Below are 18,227 nucleotides of genomic sequence, written 5' to 3'. Positions count from 1 at the left end.
AAATAACTTGAAATGCATTTCTGAATATGTACAACTCTTTACCAGCTGTTATTAACTTTACTGCACTAAAAGGACCTTGGTTTGCTCAGAAGCAACAGCCCTGACTAAATAAACAACATCTTAAGATATTTAAAAACCACTAAATAAACAATGTCATTAAACATTTCTTTCCTTTCTGTGTGTATTGTCCCATCACTAGTCCATAAACATAACATTAGTACATAAACAAACACACTGGCTACGTATGTTGACACTTCTTATATGTCCATACAATTACAAAACCTGTTATACCAGGCCCATTAGAATGTCTTTATCAATTACATCAGTACCACAATACAGTTTCAGGTAGAACGGATTTGGATTATTTTTATGTATATTCAGCAGTGTTGACCACATTATCCACACTTTCTGAATGACCAGTAATGTTCATTTGATCAATGTTACAAGCATGCAATTATCACTTTAATATTTAACTACAATGACAAAGTTTACATAACTTAGGGGTTCACTGTTTCGGCATTTAAAAAAACCCCATGCACATGAATAGGGAGCATCATCTCAACTTACATTGGGTTCTTCTTACCACATTCCACAACTCTATGTCTTGTTAAGTTTTTAACATAATTACAGAATAACAATGTTGTATCCAGTGGCTTGATACTGTTCCAAACGATCTTGACCTGACCCTACGGTCAGATTTAAAAAACTGACTTCACTTGCAGCAAACTTATTCCAAATACAAAAGGAACCCTCCCCCCCCCCCCACCCCACCCCCAAAAAACCCCTGTTTTTTGGCTAATTTTTTTATAGCAGGTATCAAATACATCTGCTCAGGTTACCACTTTTTGTAGAGTATGGTACTCCATTCTTGATAAAAAAAAAAAATGTTTTAATTAACGACGCACTCAACACATTTTATTTACGGTTATATGGCGTCAGTCATATGGTTAAGGACCACACAGATTTTGAGAGGAAACCCGCTGTCGCCACTACATGGGCTACTCTTCCGATTAGCAGCAAGGGATCTTTTATTTGTGCTTCCCACAGGCAGGATAGCACAAACCATAGCCTTTTTTGAACCAGTTATGGATCACTGGTCGGTGCAAGTGGTTTACACCTACTCATTGAGCCTTGCGGAGCACTCACTCAGGGTTTGGAGTCGGTATCTGGATTAAAAATCCCATGCCTCGACTGGGATCCGAACCCAGTACCTACCAGCCTGTAGACCGATGGCCTGCCACGACGCCACTGAGGCTGGTCCATTCTTGATAATAACTGTGATTAAACAAAAATAAAACCGTAAACATTTGGAGTATTATTGCAGTGAATGACACCTCAGCACATTTTAAGTGATGATTTTTTGGTTTCTCGCTTCAGCCAGTGCACCATGACTTGTATATCAAAGGCTGTGGTATGTGCTATCCTGTCTGTAGGATGGTGCATATAAAAGATCCCTTGCTGCTAATCAAAACAAACAGTAGCCCATGACGTGGCGACAGCGGGTTTCTTCTCTCAATATCTGTGTGGTCCTCAGCCATATGTCCAACGCCATATAACCATAAATAAAATGTGTTGAGTGTGTTGTTAAATAAAACATTTCTTTCCTTCCTACAGATTAGCAGCAATGCATGTTAACATGCTTTCCGTCAGACAGAACAATCCATGCCACAGCCACTGGTGTACTAGGTATGGAGCACTGTTTGGGACAGGGAATGCCAGTCCATTGAAAGCAATTGATCCTGTGACCCTCTGCACCTCAGGTGTATACCACTGAGCTACATCCCTTGTATAATGTGGGAGAGAAGGGCTTTAATAACGAAAATAATACAGATGGGATTTTGATGCCTGTTGCCAAAATAATTTCTAATAATGTGTCCACAAAATTTGACAGAATATAATTATTTTGATCTTAGATGAACATAGCTATGAAGAAACTGATGTAAAACATATTTCTCTTTTCCACAAGTATACTACCTCTAAAAGTAAATTAATGATGACCATAAGGGTACATGTTAGGTACTTACACATAGGAATCAATCTATCAAGCTGTTATAGTACTCACATCAGTTTTTTGTTTTCAGACATTGTTATGCAGATGTCGTCATCACATGCCATGTTTCCGAGAATACCAACACAGATTTCCTATAAAACATTGGGCATACACATTAATGAACATATCGATGGATGGGTAAGTGAGATGAATGACTGAATGAATGAATGAATGAATGAAAATAAGATTATGAATGATTAAACTCTGAGTTCATGTAGCAGGGCTCGAGCTTAATGGCGGCACCGATGGCAATTGCCATCGTTGACATATAAATTTGGTCTATTAGGTTTATTTGCAAATGTCAGTTTAAAAAAAACTGCCAAAGGCTGGTTCGAAATTGCCGTCGGTGGACTGTTTCACCCATTGCAGTTCTTTTAAAAATTGCTGTAGGAGACAAATTCTTACGTTCGAGCCCTGATGTAGAGATGTTATTTTGAGAAAATCATTGATGTATTAAAAGCATTGCATTATATAATTAGTAGCCTTAATATTATATTAAAAAAGTCTGTTTTATTTAACAAGACCACTGGAGCACATTGATTAATTAGACATCAGAGGAAAACCTGCTACATGTTCCCTTATGCAGCAAGAGATCTGTTATATGCACTTTCCCACAGACAGTAAAGCACACCAGTTTGACCAGCTGTGGTGCACTGATGGGAACAAGAAAAAACCTACCAAGGTGGTTCGATCCTGTGACGCAAGCATCTCAAGGGAGCACTCAACTGATTGAGCTAAATCCCTCTCCCTCTTAGTATTATAGTGCACTAGTGGACAGTTTAAAAAGTTGTAAAAAAAGAAAAGGCATACATGTATTTAACAAACATTCAGTTATTGGACTTTGATCTACCAGTCAGCAGCTGGGTATAATATATGCTTACCCACAGACAGGTGAACATCAGGGCTCGATTTAGAAAGTAAACTAGGGTCTAATGTTATTTTTTTAAAATAGCATGCCAAAGAAAATATGCTGTGCTAAGAAAAATAATAAACTGCTGAAAATAGGACATCATGAGATTTAGGAAGGATTTGGGATGGTGTGTAAAACATTATTACCTCTGACAGAGATGTATTTTAAGGCATTATGAAATTAAAATAAAACCGAATCACAAGCTAAATAGAAGATGTGATAATCGTGTATGCATTTGTCTTTTTAAAAAACAGACAGACCTTTGAGAATTGAAAATCTGATTGACCCATTTATCGGTTACACAGAAATAAATCCATGTAACTCATTTCCTTTTCACGTAACCCATTATATCCATGTCAATGGTGCTCACAATTTTGCGCAAACAGAAAATAGGTCATGCTAAAATAGATTTGTGCAAGCAACGTGCGAACGAAATGGCCGTTCTTGACAATTTTCAGAGGCCTGAAAGACCTGCAATTTTGGTGAGGTGGGTAGCAGGTAAATCTCTATTCCATCTGTCAGGAGGTTTTTGGAATGCTTTCTTATTTGTCACAGGCCACTATTTCGAGGCCTGAGCACATACCATGGCCTGTGGTGTATCATTCATGGGGCACTAATTTGGGCAAGAACAGACTGATCCAGTAATCACCACACACCGAGACACATCTTGCCCCTTGAATATTCTATGAGATCCACATTCTGGACTAAAACAAACTTACTGTGACTCTTGGAGCCTTCGACTTTCCAATGACCCCAGACAATATTTCCACTGCTCTAAATTCTTGCAGAAATTTAGCAACATCCTGAAAGAGATGTATATTAAATAAGTTCTCAACATTGCCGACTTAAAATTACCTATGCCAGTACTAGTTGTAATCATAAAAAAACAGAAAACATTTGACCAATTCATAAAAATAATAACAATTTCAGGTATCAAGGAGGGAGTAAGGAAAGGAAGGTAACAACACATCAGCACATTTAAAATTATTAGGAAACATTTTACTGGGTATCACGTCACGATTCGCTTCACAAATTTGGGATCACTACACAATTCTAAAACATTAAATACTAGTTGCTGATCAAAATACAGTTACTTGGTGTCTAACATAGTTATCTTGGAAATTAATGGATATAGTTTTACAATTTTTAATGAGAACTGATGTTTAAAATCTGTCAAAGCACATGAAATGCAGTTTCCAATTTAAATGCATTTCAAACCCATAATCACCTAGTAGGGGCACTTATGGACTGTTTAAAAAAAAATCAATTACTATGTACCCTCAATTATTTTCTGGCAGAAAACCTGCAAATCATTTGGTTAGCTGAGAAGAAAGCTGTTGTTGCCATATAGGCCAGACCTTCAAAAAAGCAGCAACGGATCTTACCTACAGTTAACTGGGCATTCACAGCCCTCGAAACTAATGGCAGCAGTTGGCAATCATGCCACAAAAGCTAACTGTCAAATTGAGTTGCAATGCCATTTTGATGCTGCTATAAAACTGAGTGGAAAAATATGTCTCAACCTGGAACTTCTTGGCCATTCAATATTATGTTTGGAAACATGTGAAATGAGGAATGCTTCACAGTCATCAGAAAAAAAGAAAAGAAATGTTTTATTTAACGACACACTCAACACATTTTATTTACAGTTATATGGCGTCAAACATATGGTTACAGACCACACAGATTTTGAGAGGAAACCCGCTGTCGCTACTTCATGGGCTACTCTTTCCGATTAGCAGCAAGGGATCTTTTATTTGCGCTTCCCACAGGCAGGATAGCACAAACCATGGCCTTTGTTGAACCAGTTATGGATCACTGGTCGGTGCAAGTGGTTTACACCTACCCATTGAGCCTTGCAGAAAACTCACTCAGGGTTTGGAGTCAGTATCTGGATTAAAAAATCCCATGGCTCGACTGGGATCCAAACCCAGTACCTACCAGACTGTAGACCTCACAGTCAACAGTTATGGTATCAGTGTTCTTGCTGCTCAATTTAAGCGGGGTGGCGGCCTACCCAGCTATTGCATTTCATCACCCTCCTTTCATGTTCTGCCGCCCTCCTTTATTTTTTTTCGCCCCTCTTAATTTTTCTGTACCCTACTATATTTTACACACCTTTCTCAGCTATTTCCAAATGCAAACAGTTTTTCCACAATTTTTTTTTTTTAAATTAGTCAGCAAACTGGACATCAAAGGAAACAAGCCACGTTGTGTAAACGAAAAAGCAACTGACGAAAAACTTCAGTAGCTTACGACCGTTACCATAACTTAATTTTACAGTATTTTAACAGCCTTTATTTTATCCCATACCTGTATCCATTTGTATGTTTGATACATACAATAAAAGTTATATTTTATTTGAGCAATGAAAACATTTTATTTTTTTATGGATTCGGCAATCTCCAACTGACAAAAACACTTATTTGGTGCCAAATATGTCACATGAGCAGAAATAATTATCATGTGATATTTTGTCCTCAATTGCAGATTTAATTGATTTAACTGATAATTTTTACTTTCAGTCATTCTGTTTATTCAGCAATTCTTTATAAAATATTATTAACTTTTCATTTTTTGGGGAATATCACCTCTTATAAAAACAACAGAAGTGGTAGTGTTTATCATTAAAATCATTTATCTTGGGTGCCAACTAATATATACATCACCTTTATAAAAACAAAAATACTTTTATCAGCTGGCGATATCAAAGTGATCGATTCATTCGATGAAGAAGGAAATAAAATGAACAGAAACTTTTTTTTATCCCACATTATGGGATCACTTTACAAACATCTTTATTGGTTTTCATATATCTTGAAATCTTTATTAAAATAATATTAAAACTTTGATCGGTTCAGCAAAACCAGAACTGCATGTGAATGGCAGACTGACAACATCTTCGGTTCAATTAAAACATGAGTCGGCTTGTATTTCATATCAACTTCTTTGTACCAGATACTGAGAGACAAAAAAAAGAGATGTCTTTCCACAAAGTCGACCAACACGCAACAATATATGGTAACCAAGCTTTCCCCCGCCCCCTTTTTTTTTTGCTTTTCATTTGTTTGGGGGTTTTTGAAGGGTGTGGTGCCGCGCGGTCGCCCTCCTTTAATTTTCACTCAGCGAGATCACTGGGTATGTAGACAATTGATCAGCGCTACTCAATACTGAGTACCTTTAATATATCTAATTCTAATTAATTAAATCTTCTATGACAAATATAATTTAATTAACTTTTAGTAACTTACAGGATTCATTGCCATGTCCCAAAGTCGACAAAGCTCATTTTGGAGTTCATCATCAATATCGACCCCGAACTCAGTTTCTTCCTTGTTTTCGGTTTCTTTGTCCACTTCCTGCAATCAATTACAAATACCAGTCACAACAACTCCTTAATACTTTAGGAACACCAGTAAAAACTAATTATAAATAAAAAAAGGAAATCGGCCTGAGTGGTGTAGTGGTTATGCCATTGGACTTAAGGCGGATAGGTACTGGGTTCATAAACCCACCTGAGGCAATGGGGGACTTTTCATGCGAGTACCAGCTCAAACCCAGAGTGAGTGCACCGCTAGGCTCAATGGTAGGTGTAAGGCCACACACACACTGAGTTTCACCCACTTCACGGTGTGTGAATTATGGGTGTGTCTCCCAAGTGTATGACCACACATGGGGGATGATTACCCTGTATGCACTACAAGTTCTGTGTACCCGGGCTTGGGTAATACCGACATATGACAGCAAACGTGGAGCGTCACGTAGTCCCATACCCAAATGGAAATATTGCATTTCACCATTCATCTCATCATTATTCATGTTTGTAATGTCCAAAAACTAAAAATGTCTGTCTCTGTATTAAATGTTTGTGGCGGGGTTTTGTGTTTAAAAAAAAAAATTAAAAAATAAAAATGAAACAGACACATAAATAAATATTATATGTATCTACAAATGTGTTGTAAAGTCTGCATTGATTCTCATGGTGGCCACACATTCTACTGAGCTGCAGGAACATTCAACAGTTTGTGTGTCTGAGGACCAAGGACTGTGAGTTTGGGGTTTTGGGGTAGTTCTGTTGATGAGGTAAGCACTTACCCGCTAAGCCACATTTAATTCAGGCCTCTGAGAACGGAAAATTGGCGTAAACTATTTGTGTGTTTGCACAAACAAATTCAGGTAGCCCATTTCTTTTTTACATAACCCATCATGAACATGTAAATGATATCATAAATTCAATGCGTGACTGAAAAATGGGTTACACAAACTATATTTATGCGAGTAACATTGACTGAAAAATGGGTTACACAAACTATATTTATGCGAGTAACGTGCAAACGAAACTCTTGTAATTTTCAGAAGCCTGTAATTACACAATCTCCCTTCATAATGGTACTATCATGTCTGGCTTGGGGTCTCTTGTAAGGGGTGAACAAAAGGAGCGGGATTTGAAAACTTTTTAGGCCAAAAAGATGGTCAGTCTTAAGATGTTAATGTAGCAATTTGTTAAATTTGGTTTTGTCTTTACAGCCACTGTAACCATCTGAACGACTAGAATTCTAAAGGAAACATATCACTTTACCTGGATCAGCTTCATCAGAGTGGTGAAAAGCCAATGCTTGCTGAATGCTGTGTTGTCAATGCTGTCATCAAAGATATTCTGGCCCTTTTGCTCCAACTCTGGAGGTGGAGATGGGTTCCGTACTGCATGTGGCGACTCATATTCTACAATAATTGTAATATAAATTACAGGGTATACATGTGGGATTGTTTTTGACTCGCCTGAATGGCAAGTCAAAGTGTTGATAGGACTCGCCATTCAGGCAAATCATGTCAACACTTTGACTTGCCATTCAGGCGAGTCATGTCAATACTTCAACTTGCCATTCAGGTGAGTCATGTCAACATTTTGACTTGCCATTCTGGTGAGTCATGTCAATACTGACTTGCCATTTGGGCGAGTCATGTCAACATTTTGACACGCCACTCAGGCGAGTTGTCAACACTGACATGCCATTCAGGTGAGTCGTGTCAACATTGACTTGCCATTCAGGTGAGTCATGTCAACACTTTGACTTGCCATTCAGGAGAGTCATGTCAATACTTGACTTGCCATTCATGCGAGTCATGTCAACATTTTGACTTGCCATTCATGCGCGTCATGTCAATACTGACTTGCCATTTGGGCAAGTCATGTCAACATTTTGACTTGCCATTCAGGTGAGTCGTGTCAACACTCTGGCTTGCCATTCAGGTGAGTCATGTCAAGACTTTGACTTGCCATTTGGGTGAGTTGTGTCAACACTTTGACTTGCCATTCAGGTGAGTCATGTCAATACTTTGACTTGCCATTCAGGCGAATCATGTCAACATTTTGACTTGCCATTCAGGTGAGTCATGTCAACACTTTGACTTGCCTGTGAAATGTTTGATAATAATTGTAATATAAATTACAGGGTGTGCACTTGGGTGGGGTTTTTTTTAATTGTCATTTGCACAAGTCATGTCAACACTTTAACTTGTCATTCAGGCAAGTCATGTCAACACTTTTGACTTGCCTGTGAAATATTTTAGGGGCCCAAATTTTATTTAAAAAAAGTATTGTACTTAGCATAGAAGATCAGATTTAATGGGTTCTAAAGTATAACAATGTTTATAAACAGGTAGTTGTTATGCAACTAGCTAGCTTTTTATTAATATTTGTACCCCTCAGCCTAAATTGGCTGATATGTAGCAAAGTTTTCCAACTTGAGCATCAAGAACTATTGAATCAACCGTAAATATTCATTAACAAAGTCACCAGTTTTGGTAACTGAAACATTTAGTGGTATAGCTTACAGCCAGAACTTTTCAAAACAAAACTGTTCCATGTTTTAGCAAAATATATATGTTTTTTATGTTTGACTTATTTATAAAAATGCTTATAAATAATTCATTTGAAGTTTGAATGGTGTCAGGACTCAAAACTCATCAAAAAAACATATGGTGGCCTAAAAAAATATCTGGGCCACTAAATTTTGATTTTCAGTGACCCAAACTTGTTTTAGGTAGCCCAAACACAAAATATTCATATTTCAGGTGTGTTTTAAATAACTGAAAAAGTTTAATTATCAATTTATTTTTTAAAGTAAGCATATGAAGTAATACTGATTTCAAGAACGTCTTTCAGATAGCAAAGATATCAACACACATGATATTGAAATGAGATGTTCCGAATGGCAAATTATGTTACGTTGATACGTTGTTTTGCGAACCATGAACAAGATTTTAATGTGGAATAAATATATATCATACAATTATTAATAGTGACTCATATGTTATAGAAAAAAGACCACCAAATAATATTATTTGGGCGACTTAACGCCACTATTTTTTAATATTTAAAGTTGCCAAACTGGATTTTGGTCGCATTTGGTGACCTAGTGATTGGCAGTTTTGGGCCCTGTGTCTGATGGCCTTTCCCAACACCAGGCACGGATCCATGGGAGATGCTGAGGGGTGCTCCCTTTTGTTAATTTGTTTTTTTTAAAATGTAAAAAAATGAGTGTCCGATTTTCAATTCGGTGCCCCACCAATTGATCCAAATTTCCTGGATGCGCACCTTAACACCATGACACACATGCACGTTGAGGATTTTTATATCATTACAATATTCCATTTTTACACTACTACACCAAACCGTTGGCAATATTACTCTTTTAGTGAAATCCTTGAAACCCATAGTTGACAATTAATGTCAGTCAGGGCTTCTAGGTTATGGTAGTCCCATGGCTAGTGATATTCAATGTTGGGCTAGTAAATAACTAATATCGCCATGCCCGACGGCTAGTGAAAAAAAAAAGTTGTCAAATGCTGTATTTAAGTTTATTTAATAAATATGATAATCCTCTACCAAATCTAAGGGTTTTCACTCTCTAGATAACATATCCAATTATTACTATTAGTAAAATTGTATTAAGTAAAGTAGGGCTAGTGAATTTTTAATCATGGCTAGTAAATTTTTTAATTACTATTATTTTAATAAAAATTCTAGAAGCCTTGTCAGTTAGTAATCACCTGCCATTTTTGCAATAAAAACCATTGAATAGCAACATATCGCTAATCTCCAAAAAAGATTGCAATGGTAACTCACTATCAGCTTACTGTAATTTACCAAAAAACATTTATATTATAAAATAATAAAATTGATGTTATAGACCAGATGTAGTTAGATGTGGTCTTGATAAAACAAAGACTTCCTGATCCAGTTCTCTACCATTTGGAACATGTCGACCGAATATGCGATCAAATCCAAACATTGCCGAATGTTGTCTTACATTTTGTTATCTGCTTCATGGTGTTCCAATTTTTTTGGTTTTTTAAATCTTGTTTTAATTGGTCAGTTTATTTTGTGGTCTATTGAATTGAATAATGAAATTACTTTTTACCATTTTTGGAGTAAAATCACGATCATGATGTCTTCTGCTGTGTGGATTTTTCTTAAAAGCACAGCAACAAGAAAATGAAAAAGTAAACAAGACGAGGAAGTTCACTTTGTTTTACGATTCTGTCTAGCACAAATGTAGTTAGGTTCTTTTAGGAAAGGAGAACCTTACCCCAACTTTGTATCTACTTCTTAAAACACTTATTTAAAATCTTGAACATGTGAACACTTCGCTAACTCATGAACAACAATTCTGTAGCCCAGTTGGTTGTAAATTATTTTGTACTATACGTGAACGCAGTTAGAAATGTTGCATTCTTTCCTGTTTACCGGCCTCGGTGGCGTCGTGGCAGGCCATCGGTCTACAGGCTGGTAGGTACTGGGTTCGGATCCCAGTCGAGGCATCGGATTTTTAATCGAGATACCGACTCCAAACCCTGAGTGAGTGCTCCGCAAGACTCAATGGGTAGGTGTAAACCACTTGCACCGACCAGTGATCCATAACTGGTCCAACAAAGGCCATGGTTTGTGCTATCCTGCCTGTGGGAAGCACAAATAAAAGATCCCTTGCTGCCTGTTGTAAAAAAGAGTAGCCTATGTGGCGACAGCGGGTTTCCTCTAAAAACAGTGTCAGAATGACCATATGTTTGACGTCCAATAGCCAATGATAAGATTAAAAATCAATGTGCTCTAGTGGCGTCGTTAAATAAAACAAACTTTACTTTTTTTCTTTCCTGTTTACCAAAAGGTGGTTCGCTTTTATTTACTAGAATGGATTTGTTTTACATCCACATTGTTGATTTTTTTACGTTAATTGATTGCAATCTATTTCGTTTCACGTATCGTAGCTAAAAAAAATTTAATAGTATTTCTGTAAATATCATATTTGTGTTTTTGTTGTAAGGTGAACGCAGTTTTGGATATTGATGGTACTATTTTTGTGTGTGTTGTTTTTGGGGTATTTTAAAGTGACACCGGGATAAAAATAGAAACATGGATTTTCAAGAACTATCTGTGGTCTCATTAGCAATTTGCTGACAATATAATGAAATGTTTAATGTACGAAAATGGAATGTAGCGGCAGTATGGTCGAGATTGTCCGCATTTTGCCGATGTCCACAATTACTCATATCTCCCATATTTATTTCTGAGACGATTGATTTGTAAATTGCATACAAAAATAGGTGGGGTTTTTTTTTTCAAAAACACTTTTACTTTTCTTCTTACGTTAAACCAAACTGAAATTATTTACAGAAAAACACATTTTAATAGAAAGGTGGGACGAACTACAGGCCTTGACCTTAACTTTTTTCGGTGGTAGCCAGGCTACCAGGTTTTAAAATCTGGTAGCCCTCAGTAAAAATTGGTAGCCCCACAATTTTACTAAATTTTAAAAAGAGAGAAAAGGGCAAAATCATTTACTTTATTTAAACATGTTGTTTTAGGTGGGGGTGTTAGATGTTTAAGCGTCTTGTTCATTGCATAGTAATTGGATGTGCCAAAAAAATCTAGTAGCCTGGCAGACTACTGGGTTTAGATATCTGATAGCCCGACCAACAAATCATCAAATGGTGGCAAGTCTTCCGAACATTCCTGCATTCCGTTCATTCAGACTTAAGTTTAGGGTTAGTGATAGTACGTGTATTAGCATACATGCTGGAACGTTCGGAAGTCTTTCCCAAATGGGTAGCCAAAACACCTCAGGCTACCGCTAAGGTCGACCCCTGAGGCCTAATTCACAAAGGTCTCTTAGGCTCTGCTAGACAAGAAAGCATCCTCTTTGCAAGTATTTTAGCATTGCACTGCGAGATCGCAAAGGTGCGAGAGTTTAGTGAATTAGGCCCCTGGGCCCCGTTCCACAAAGCGATCTTAGCACTACTATCACAGTAAATACCTACTATTATCGCGACCTTAATTCTTTTCTATGATCGCCAGCCCATTTCACGACACGGTGTAGCTTACTATCGTCGTAAATTACTGTGAAAATTTACAAAAGTTACGAGGCAGTTGTAAGCCACCGACGCAGATGTCAAATGGCAGTTAGATGATGATTTGATCATTTTCTAAGAAGGATACTAACTTATTGTGTAAAAATTGATCTAATACATACCAAATACCTTTTATGAAACTCGTTGTTCCATAAAAAACACTCTAGGCCATACGACCTTAACACGAAAATACGGGAGATAACTCATGTCTTATGAATTCGGCAATTATCGCTTAGCAAATAAACTGACAAAGTTACTTAATGGATGTCCGATAGCAATGAATATATCCAAAATGTTCCGAAAAGTCGGTAACCAATTTATTATTTAACTAATTCGCACTTCTTTGCAAATTATATATTAATTTTTAAAGAGGCACTTAGTGACTTACAACGGGTTATAGCTAAAACAGAACCGTGCCAAAACGGCACCAAGCAAAAATGGAACCAAATTGGACAAAACGGAACCTGCGTTGGCTAAAACGGCACCGAAATTTATGGCTAAAACGGAACCTACGATGGCTAAAACGGCACCATAATTGAATTTTATTTGAAGAATAGTAAATAAGACAAAAAAACTCAACAAAACAACTTAACTCAAATGAGAAGTTATTTATTAAAAGAAAAAAGAAATGTTTTTGTGTTACTTCTGATAGTTTCACAAACAATCTTCAGGTCAGGTCAATTTATTTACGTGCTTCCATCAGATAACTGTTCAAGCAAGCTCCCATTGGGAGCCGCCTCTGACAAGAGCCAGATGCCAATCTTGCTGATGAGAGCTCTTGTGAACTTGTATTTTTCTCAATAATTATGAGTTGTTTTCTTCATTACATAAACAGTGTGGCCAGTCTACGTCATCAAAATGGAAAGACTTCCGAATTCACACACACACACCCCCCAACCCCTATTCTTCGCTCTGACCCCTAACCTTAAGGCGTATCATAAAATATTGTTTGTTTCCGGCTACCCGACCGACCCTAATTTGAACCTGCCGACCATAAAACTTTTTTTGTATATCCAAAAATGTTTTTTTAATATAACAACGATTTCCACGAAAACATTCCAAAACTATCACAAGCACTAATTTGGTGTCATTTAGGGGATAACCCTAATGTGTTTTCCGATTTGCGGACATATATCGGTGGATTTACTGTCGCAAATTTAGTTTTACTGGCGACCCGTTAGCCACGGAAAAAAAAAATTCTAACAATTGATTGATGGAGTTACTTCCCCTCAAATTGAAGTTTGGTAACTTTCGTGAGATATCGGGCGAAGAGTCAGAAAATAGTTTTCACAAATATTATATGCGATCTTTTTCGATTTACTCTACATCTAGCGTAGCGAGGTGTTTCGATTAATAATAATAATAATAATAATAACTATATTTAATGATTTACTCCAGCGACAAACTGGCCTTGTAGAAATTTAGTGACCTTCTGATAAACTAGGGGAGGGATGTTTACCGATACTGATGGAGTTTACTGCCAAATCAAATGATTAAATATGTCAGTAAGATCTCGATGCGTTTCGTTATTTTTTGTAAGTGGTCACTGGGAACTTCGCAGGTTTCCTCTAAAAACAGTGTCAGAATGACCATGTGTTTAACGTCAAATAGCTGATGATATTAAAGATAAAAATCAATGTGCTCTAGTGGCGTCGTTATTGTTGGACAGATAAATATAAAACCCTTCATTTCAGTTTTCATTAAAAGAAATTGTTATAACTTATTTACTGGTTTCTATCCAATTAAGGTTCAATCAAGTCGTCCTGGACCAGTACAGAAGTTAAGTGTTAGTATGAGAGTAAACCTTCTGCCTATTATTAAACAGCAAGGGGTCTTTTGTATGTACTCTCCCAAAGATAGGTTAGCACCATGATGCCCTCAAAATGCCTTGCCTTTTATAAATTTATACATTTCCCATGTAAAAAGAAGCCTTTAAACACACCTATGTGGATAGTACTACATATTTCCTTTTTTAAATTAAGTTATGAAATAGCTATAGAAAATAAAATGGCCATACGGTTTTTGTCCTTTTAAATATTGTATAATGAAAAATAAAAGCCCTTATATTTAAAACTGCACATAAAATATGCCCCCAAAACGTCACTTTACCATGCCTTACTTCATTTCTAGGGAAAACACTGTGATGAATGGTCTTGTTGGTTTGCATAATGCATTTCTATACATGCAGAGGTTATTTTGGATACCGGTAGTCAACACCTTTATTTAATAACCATAAATAAAATTAGTTTCCAAAATAAAATGTTTTTCCTACCTACCTACCCTATATTTTTCCAGCATGTAATAGGAAACAAGTATTTTTTATTTTTTTTGCCTAATACTGAAATTAAAAATAAGAGAAGTTATATATATTTATATATGGTGCCGTTTTAGCCATGATAGGTTCCGTTTTCGCCAAAGAAAATGGTTCCGTTTTGGCACGGTTCCGTTTTAGCCTGTACCCCTTACGACGGGATACAGTCGATTCGTCCACTGGACAATTCGTCCACTGAAAATTCGTCCACTGAGGAACTCGAGACGATTCGTCCACTACAAAAAATCAGTACCGGACGATTCGTACACTGGGTTTTTATTTCGTCCATTATTACCCCATATTTTTTTTGCTGTGTCATAAATTTACAAAGGTGAAAATAAATTATATTGCATTAGATTACGCTTGGTTGATGTTTTTGTAACAATGCTCTGCAGACATAATTCTTTGGCGTTTCTATTTATTCGGTTATTGTTTCTATAATGTACGCCTTTCACGCTACATGTCGTAGGATGTTTTTAGTACAATGTGCCCAGTAAAGATAATCTTTAGTCCTTCCCTTTCAACGTGGTAAGTGTACAGGTGTCCTCTATTGTGATATTGTGAAGTAATTAGCAATGCAGGCTCATTACTGCTTAAGCTTGTTTCACCAAGTTGGATCCAGTAGCGTCTAAAACAACACGCCTTATTTCAAAGCCGCACCGCTAACTACCTGCATGGATGGAATGAATGAATGAAGCATGAAAAATACATCGGCTATTGGGTGTCAAACTATGGTTTGTTAATTGTTTTTTAATGTACATTTAATTAAATTGGAATTGAAGACAACACGTTTTTATTTTATTTCGAGGTTATTAGGCATAACGTGACGAGGGAGGGTACAGTGGATAGAATTTACGCCATTGAAGGAGAACATGACCGGGGGGGGGGGTAATAAAGTCTTCCGACGCGGAGGCTTGCATTACCTATTTACCACATTGTGTACGAGCGAGTGGACGAATCATCCGCATGATAATGAATACAAACAGTTAATAAAAACTGGATAGTAATGTTGAATTCTAACTCTATTTTACTTTTTTGGTTATAGTATACACAAAATAATATTAAGAAACGATTACAATGTCAAAGAAATAACTATTAATATGTTTGAAAAAAATGCAGTCATCGAGTGGACGAATTGTCCGAGGTGAGTGGACGAATCGACCGTGGACGAATCGTCTGTGGACGAATTGTCCAGTGGACGAATCGACTGGAAAGCCTTACGGCTACCGTAAGGTTGCTTTGTGGAACGGCTGTAAAGTTTACAATCCTTTCGTGGAACGGACCCCTGGACCATAGCTAACAGCGCCTGTCCATGACGCCACCTTGTTCTTGTTTACCTTGCTACACATCATGATCATGTCACATGGCGCTACAATATTAAAAACATTGCCGACATTAGGAGTCGGCAATTATTCGATCACTTGCTACCAATTAAAATACCCAACAAACTAACCACATAATATATCACCTTCACTCATTTTCAACTGGAGATATTTGTTATAAATACATGTTAACGATCACAAATTAGAAATAAAACTTGAAAACATGTACCAATACCCATCACTCAAATTTGCAGTTTTGTTGCGCTTTCGATGAAACCAGTTGACTATATTTAAGGCCACCACACCATCACGCATTTAATTTTGTTGTTTTATTTTTGCATATAAATAATTTAACATTAAATAACTCATACATATTCAAATTGTGTCATCACATTTGGATATCTCCACCCTCAGCTCACTGGCACATATCGCCAAATAGACGCGGATCCAGGATTTTTTAACAAAGGGGGTCCAAAAGCCGTTCTTGTTTTTGAAAATAGAATTTAAAGGTCCTTGACAGATGGTCGGGATAAATTAGCATTTTGGTGTATTCTGTAATATATATTGTTTGACCAAAAATAGGGGGGCCCGGGCCACATGGGCTCCCGCCTGAATTCACACCTGTCAACGATCACCTCCCCACCTGTCAACGATCACCTCCCCACCCTAGTGCCAGCTAGTGATAGGCCTATACGTAGCCTACATACATCAAATCATATAAAAGGCCTATATAGTCCGTCCCATCCTCCTACAAAAATGTTTTGCTTTTGTTTGTTGTTAGGTTGTTGTTATTGTTTTGTTTGTTTTGTGTGTGGGGTTTTTTGTGAGTTTTTTGTTTTTTGGGGGGGGGGGGGTTGTAAATAATTTCAGTTTGGTTTAACGTAAGAAGAAAATTAAAAGTGTTTTGGAAATAAAAATTAATAAAAAAAAAAAAAAAAAAAAATCGGCTCAGAAATAAATAACTTATAAATGAAAAAAAGCTAGCGTTCCCTATAGGATGGATTGTAATAGGTGTCTGTGTGCGTGTGTGTGTGTATGCGTGCGTGCGTATGTGCTGTACGTATGTAAATTATTATTAATTTGGGTATTGGCGGCCAGTGTAGGTACATTAATATTCCCCCTAACTTGTGTATATTTTACACCTCGATTATATATATGATATTATAATTAAGGACTGATCAACTCGTGTCGAAGACGGGGGGACCCAAAACCATGAATACGGAAGCTCTACGAAGATATTATAATACATTGCCTCCACCAGATGAAAGGCGAATTAATATATATAACTGCCTCCACATGCAGTTTCTTTCAGCTGTCGAAGCTTATAAAAACTCGCGTGTGTGTCGTACTGATATTACGAAACTCGTGTCAAGATTTATGTATTACCTTCGCTCACTCGGGCAATACTTAAGTCCTGACGCTCGTTTCGTAAAATCAGTACGACACACAAACTCAGAGTCAGGACTTTAGTATTTGAGGGTAAAATAATGAATTTAAAAAAAAGAAGAAAGAAATGTTTTATTTAACGACGCACTCAACACATTTTATTTACGGTTATAAGGCGTCAGACATATGGTTAAGGACCACACATATTGAGAGAGGAAACCCACTGTCGCCACGTCACGGGCTACTCTTTTTGATTAGATCTTTTATATGCACCACCCCACAGAGTAGTACATACCACGGCCTTTGATATACCAGTCGTGGTACACTGTCAGGAATGAGAAATAGCCCAATGGGTCCACTGACGGGGATCGATCCCAGACCGACCGCGCATCGAGCGTGCACTTTACCACTGGGTTAAATGAATGAATTAATGGTTAACGACACCCCAGCACGAAAAATACATCGGCTATTGGGTGTCAAACTATGGTAATTCAAAACATGAAGTGATGATTACAATACAATACAATACAATAACTTTATTTCCATGTTCATATATGTATAATAAAAACATAGTCTGGTTGACCAGCAAAAATAAAGTACATAAAATATTAAACGCTAACATCAAAAAACTAAACTACAACTCTTGTTTAATAAAGTACATGTAGTGTAACAGGTTCTATTGTCTTTTGTCTGTTCTTCGATATTTGGTTAATTAAAATAAATAAATATTATTTATGATTACCACTGGGTTACGTCCCGCCCCTAAATGATGAATTAAATACATGGTAAAAAGTAATCCAAGGCGGACCCAATAAAATTTGCTGCGTTCGATTCGGACTA

At 37.0% G+C, this 18,227-nt stretch overlaps 1 protein-coding gene across 2 annotated transcripts in view; it reads right to left on the bottom strand.

Annotated features, from left to right (window-relative positions):
* The window catches only part of LOC121382307 (protein saal1-like), a 55,999-nt gene extending 39,756 nt beyond the window's left edge, over positions 1-16,243 (bottom strand). The window contains exons 1-5 of one of the 2 annotated variants that reach the window (XM_041511882.1): positions 16,148-16,243; positions 7,540-7,682; positions 6,212-6,319; positions 3,680-3,763; positions 2,063-2,142 (exon numbers count right to left, since the gene is read on the bottom strand). In XM_041511882.1, coding sequence (XP_041367816.1) covers positions 2,063-2,142; positions 3,680-3,763; positions 6,212-6,319; positions 7,540-7,682; positions 16,148-16,157 — 425 coding nt within the window. In that variant the 5' untranslated portion in view covers positions 16,158-16,243. Of the gene's footprint in view, positions 1-2,062; positions 2,143-3,679; positions 3,764-6,211; positions 6,320-7,539; positions 7,683-16,132 lie in introns of both variants that reach the window. The other variant, XM_041511881.1, reaches the window with a different exon arrangement.
* Between the last annotated feature and the right edge of the window lie 1,984 nt (positions 16,244-18,227).

This window comes from Gigantopelta aegis, chromosome 9 (assembly GCF_016097555.1).
Source record: "Gigantopelta aegis isolate Gae_Host chromosome 9, Gae_host_genome, whole genome shotgun sequence".
Lineage (NCBI taxonomy): Eukaryota > Metazoa > Mollusca > Gastropoda > Neomphalida > Peltospiridae > Gigantopelta > Gigantopelta aegis.
The sequence above is the reverse complement of the archived record's forward strand: the minus strand, read 5'-3'. Positions and strand labels throughout refer to the sequence as shown.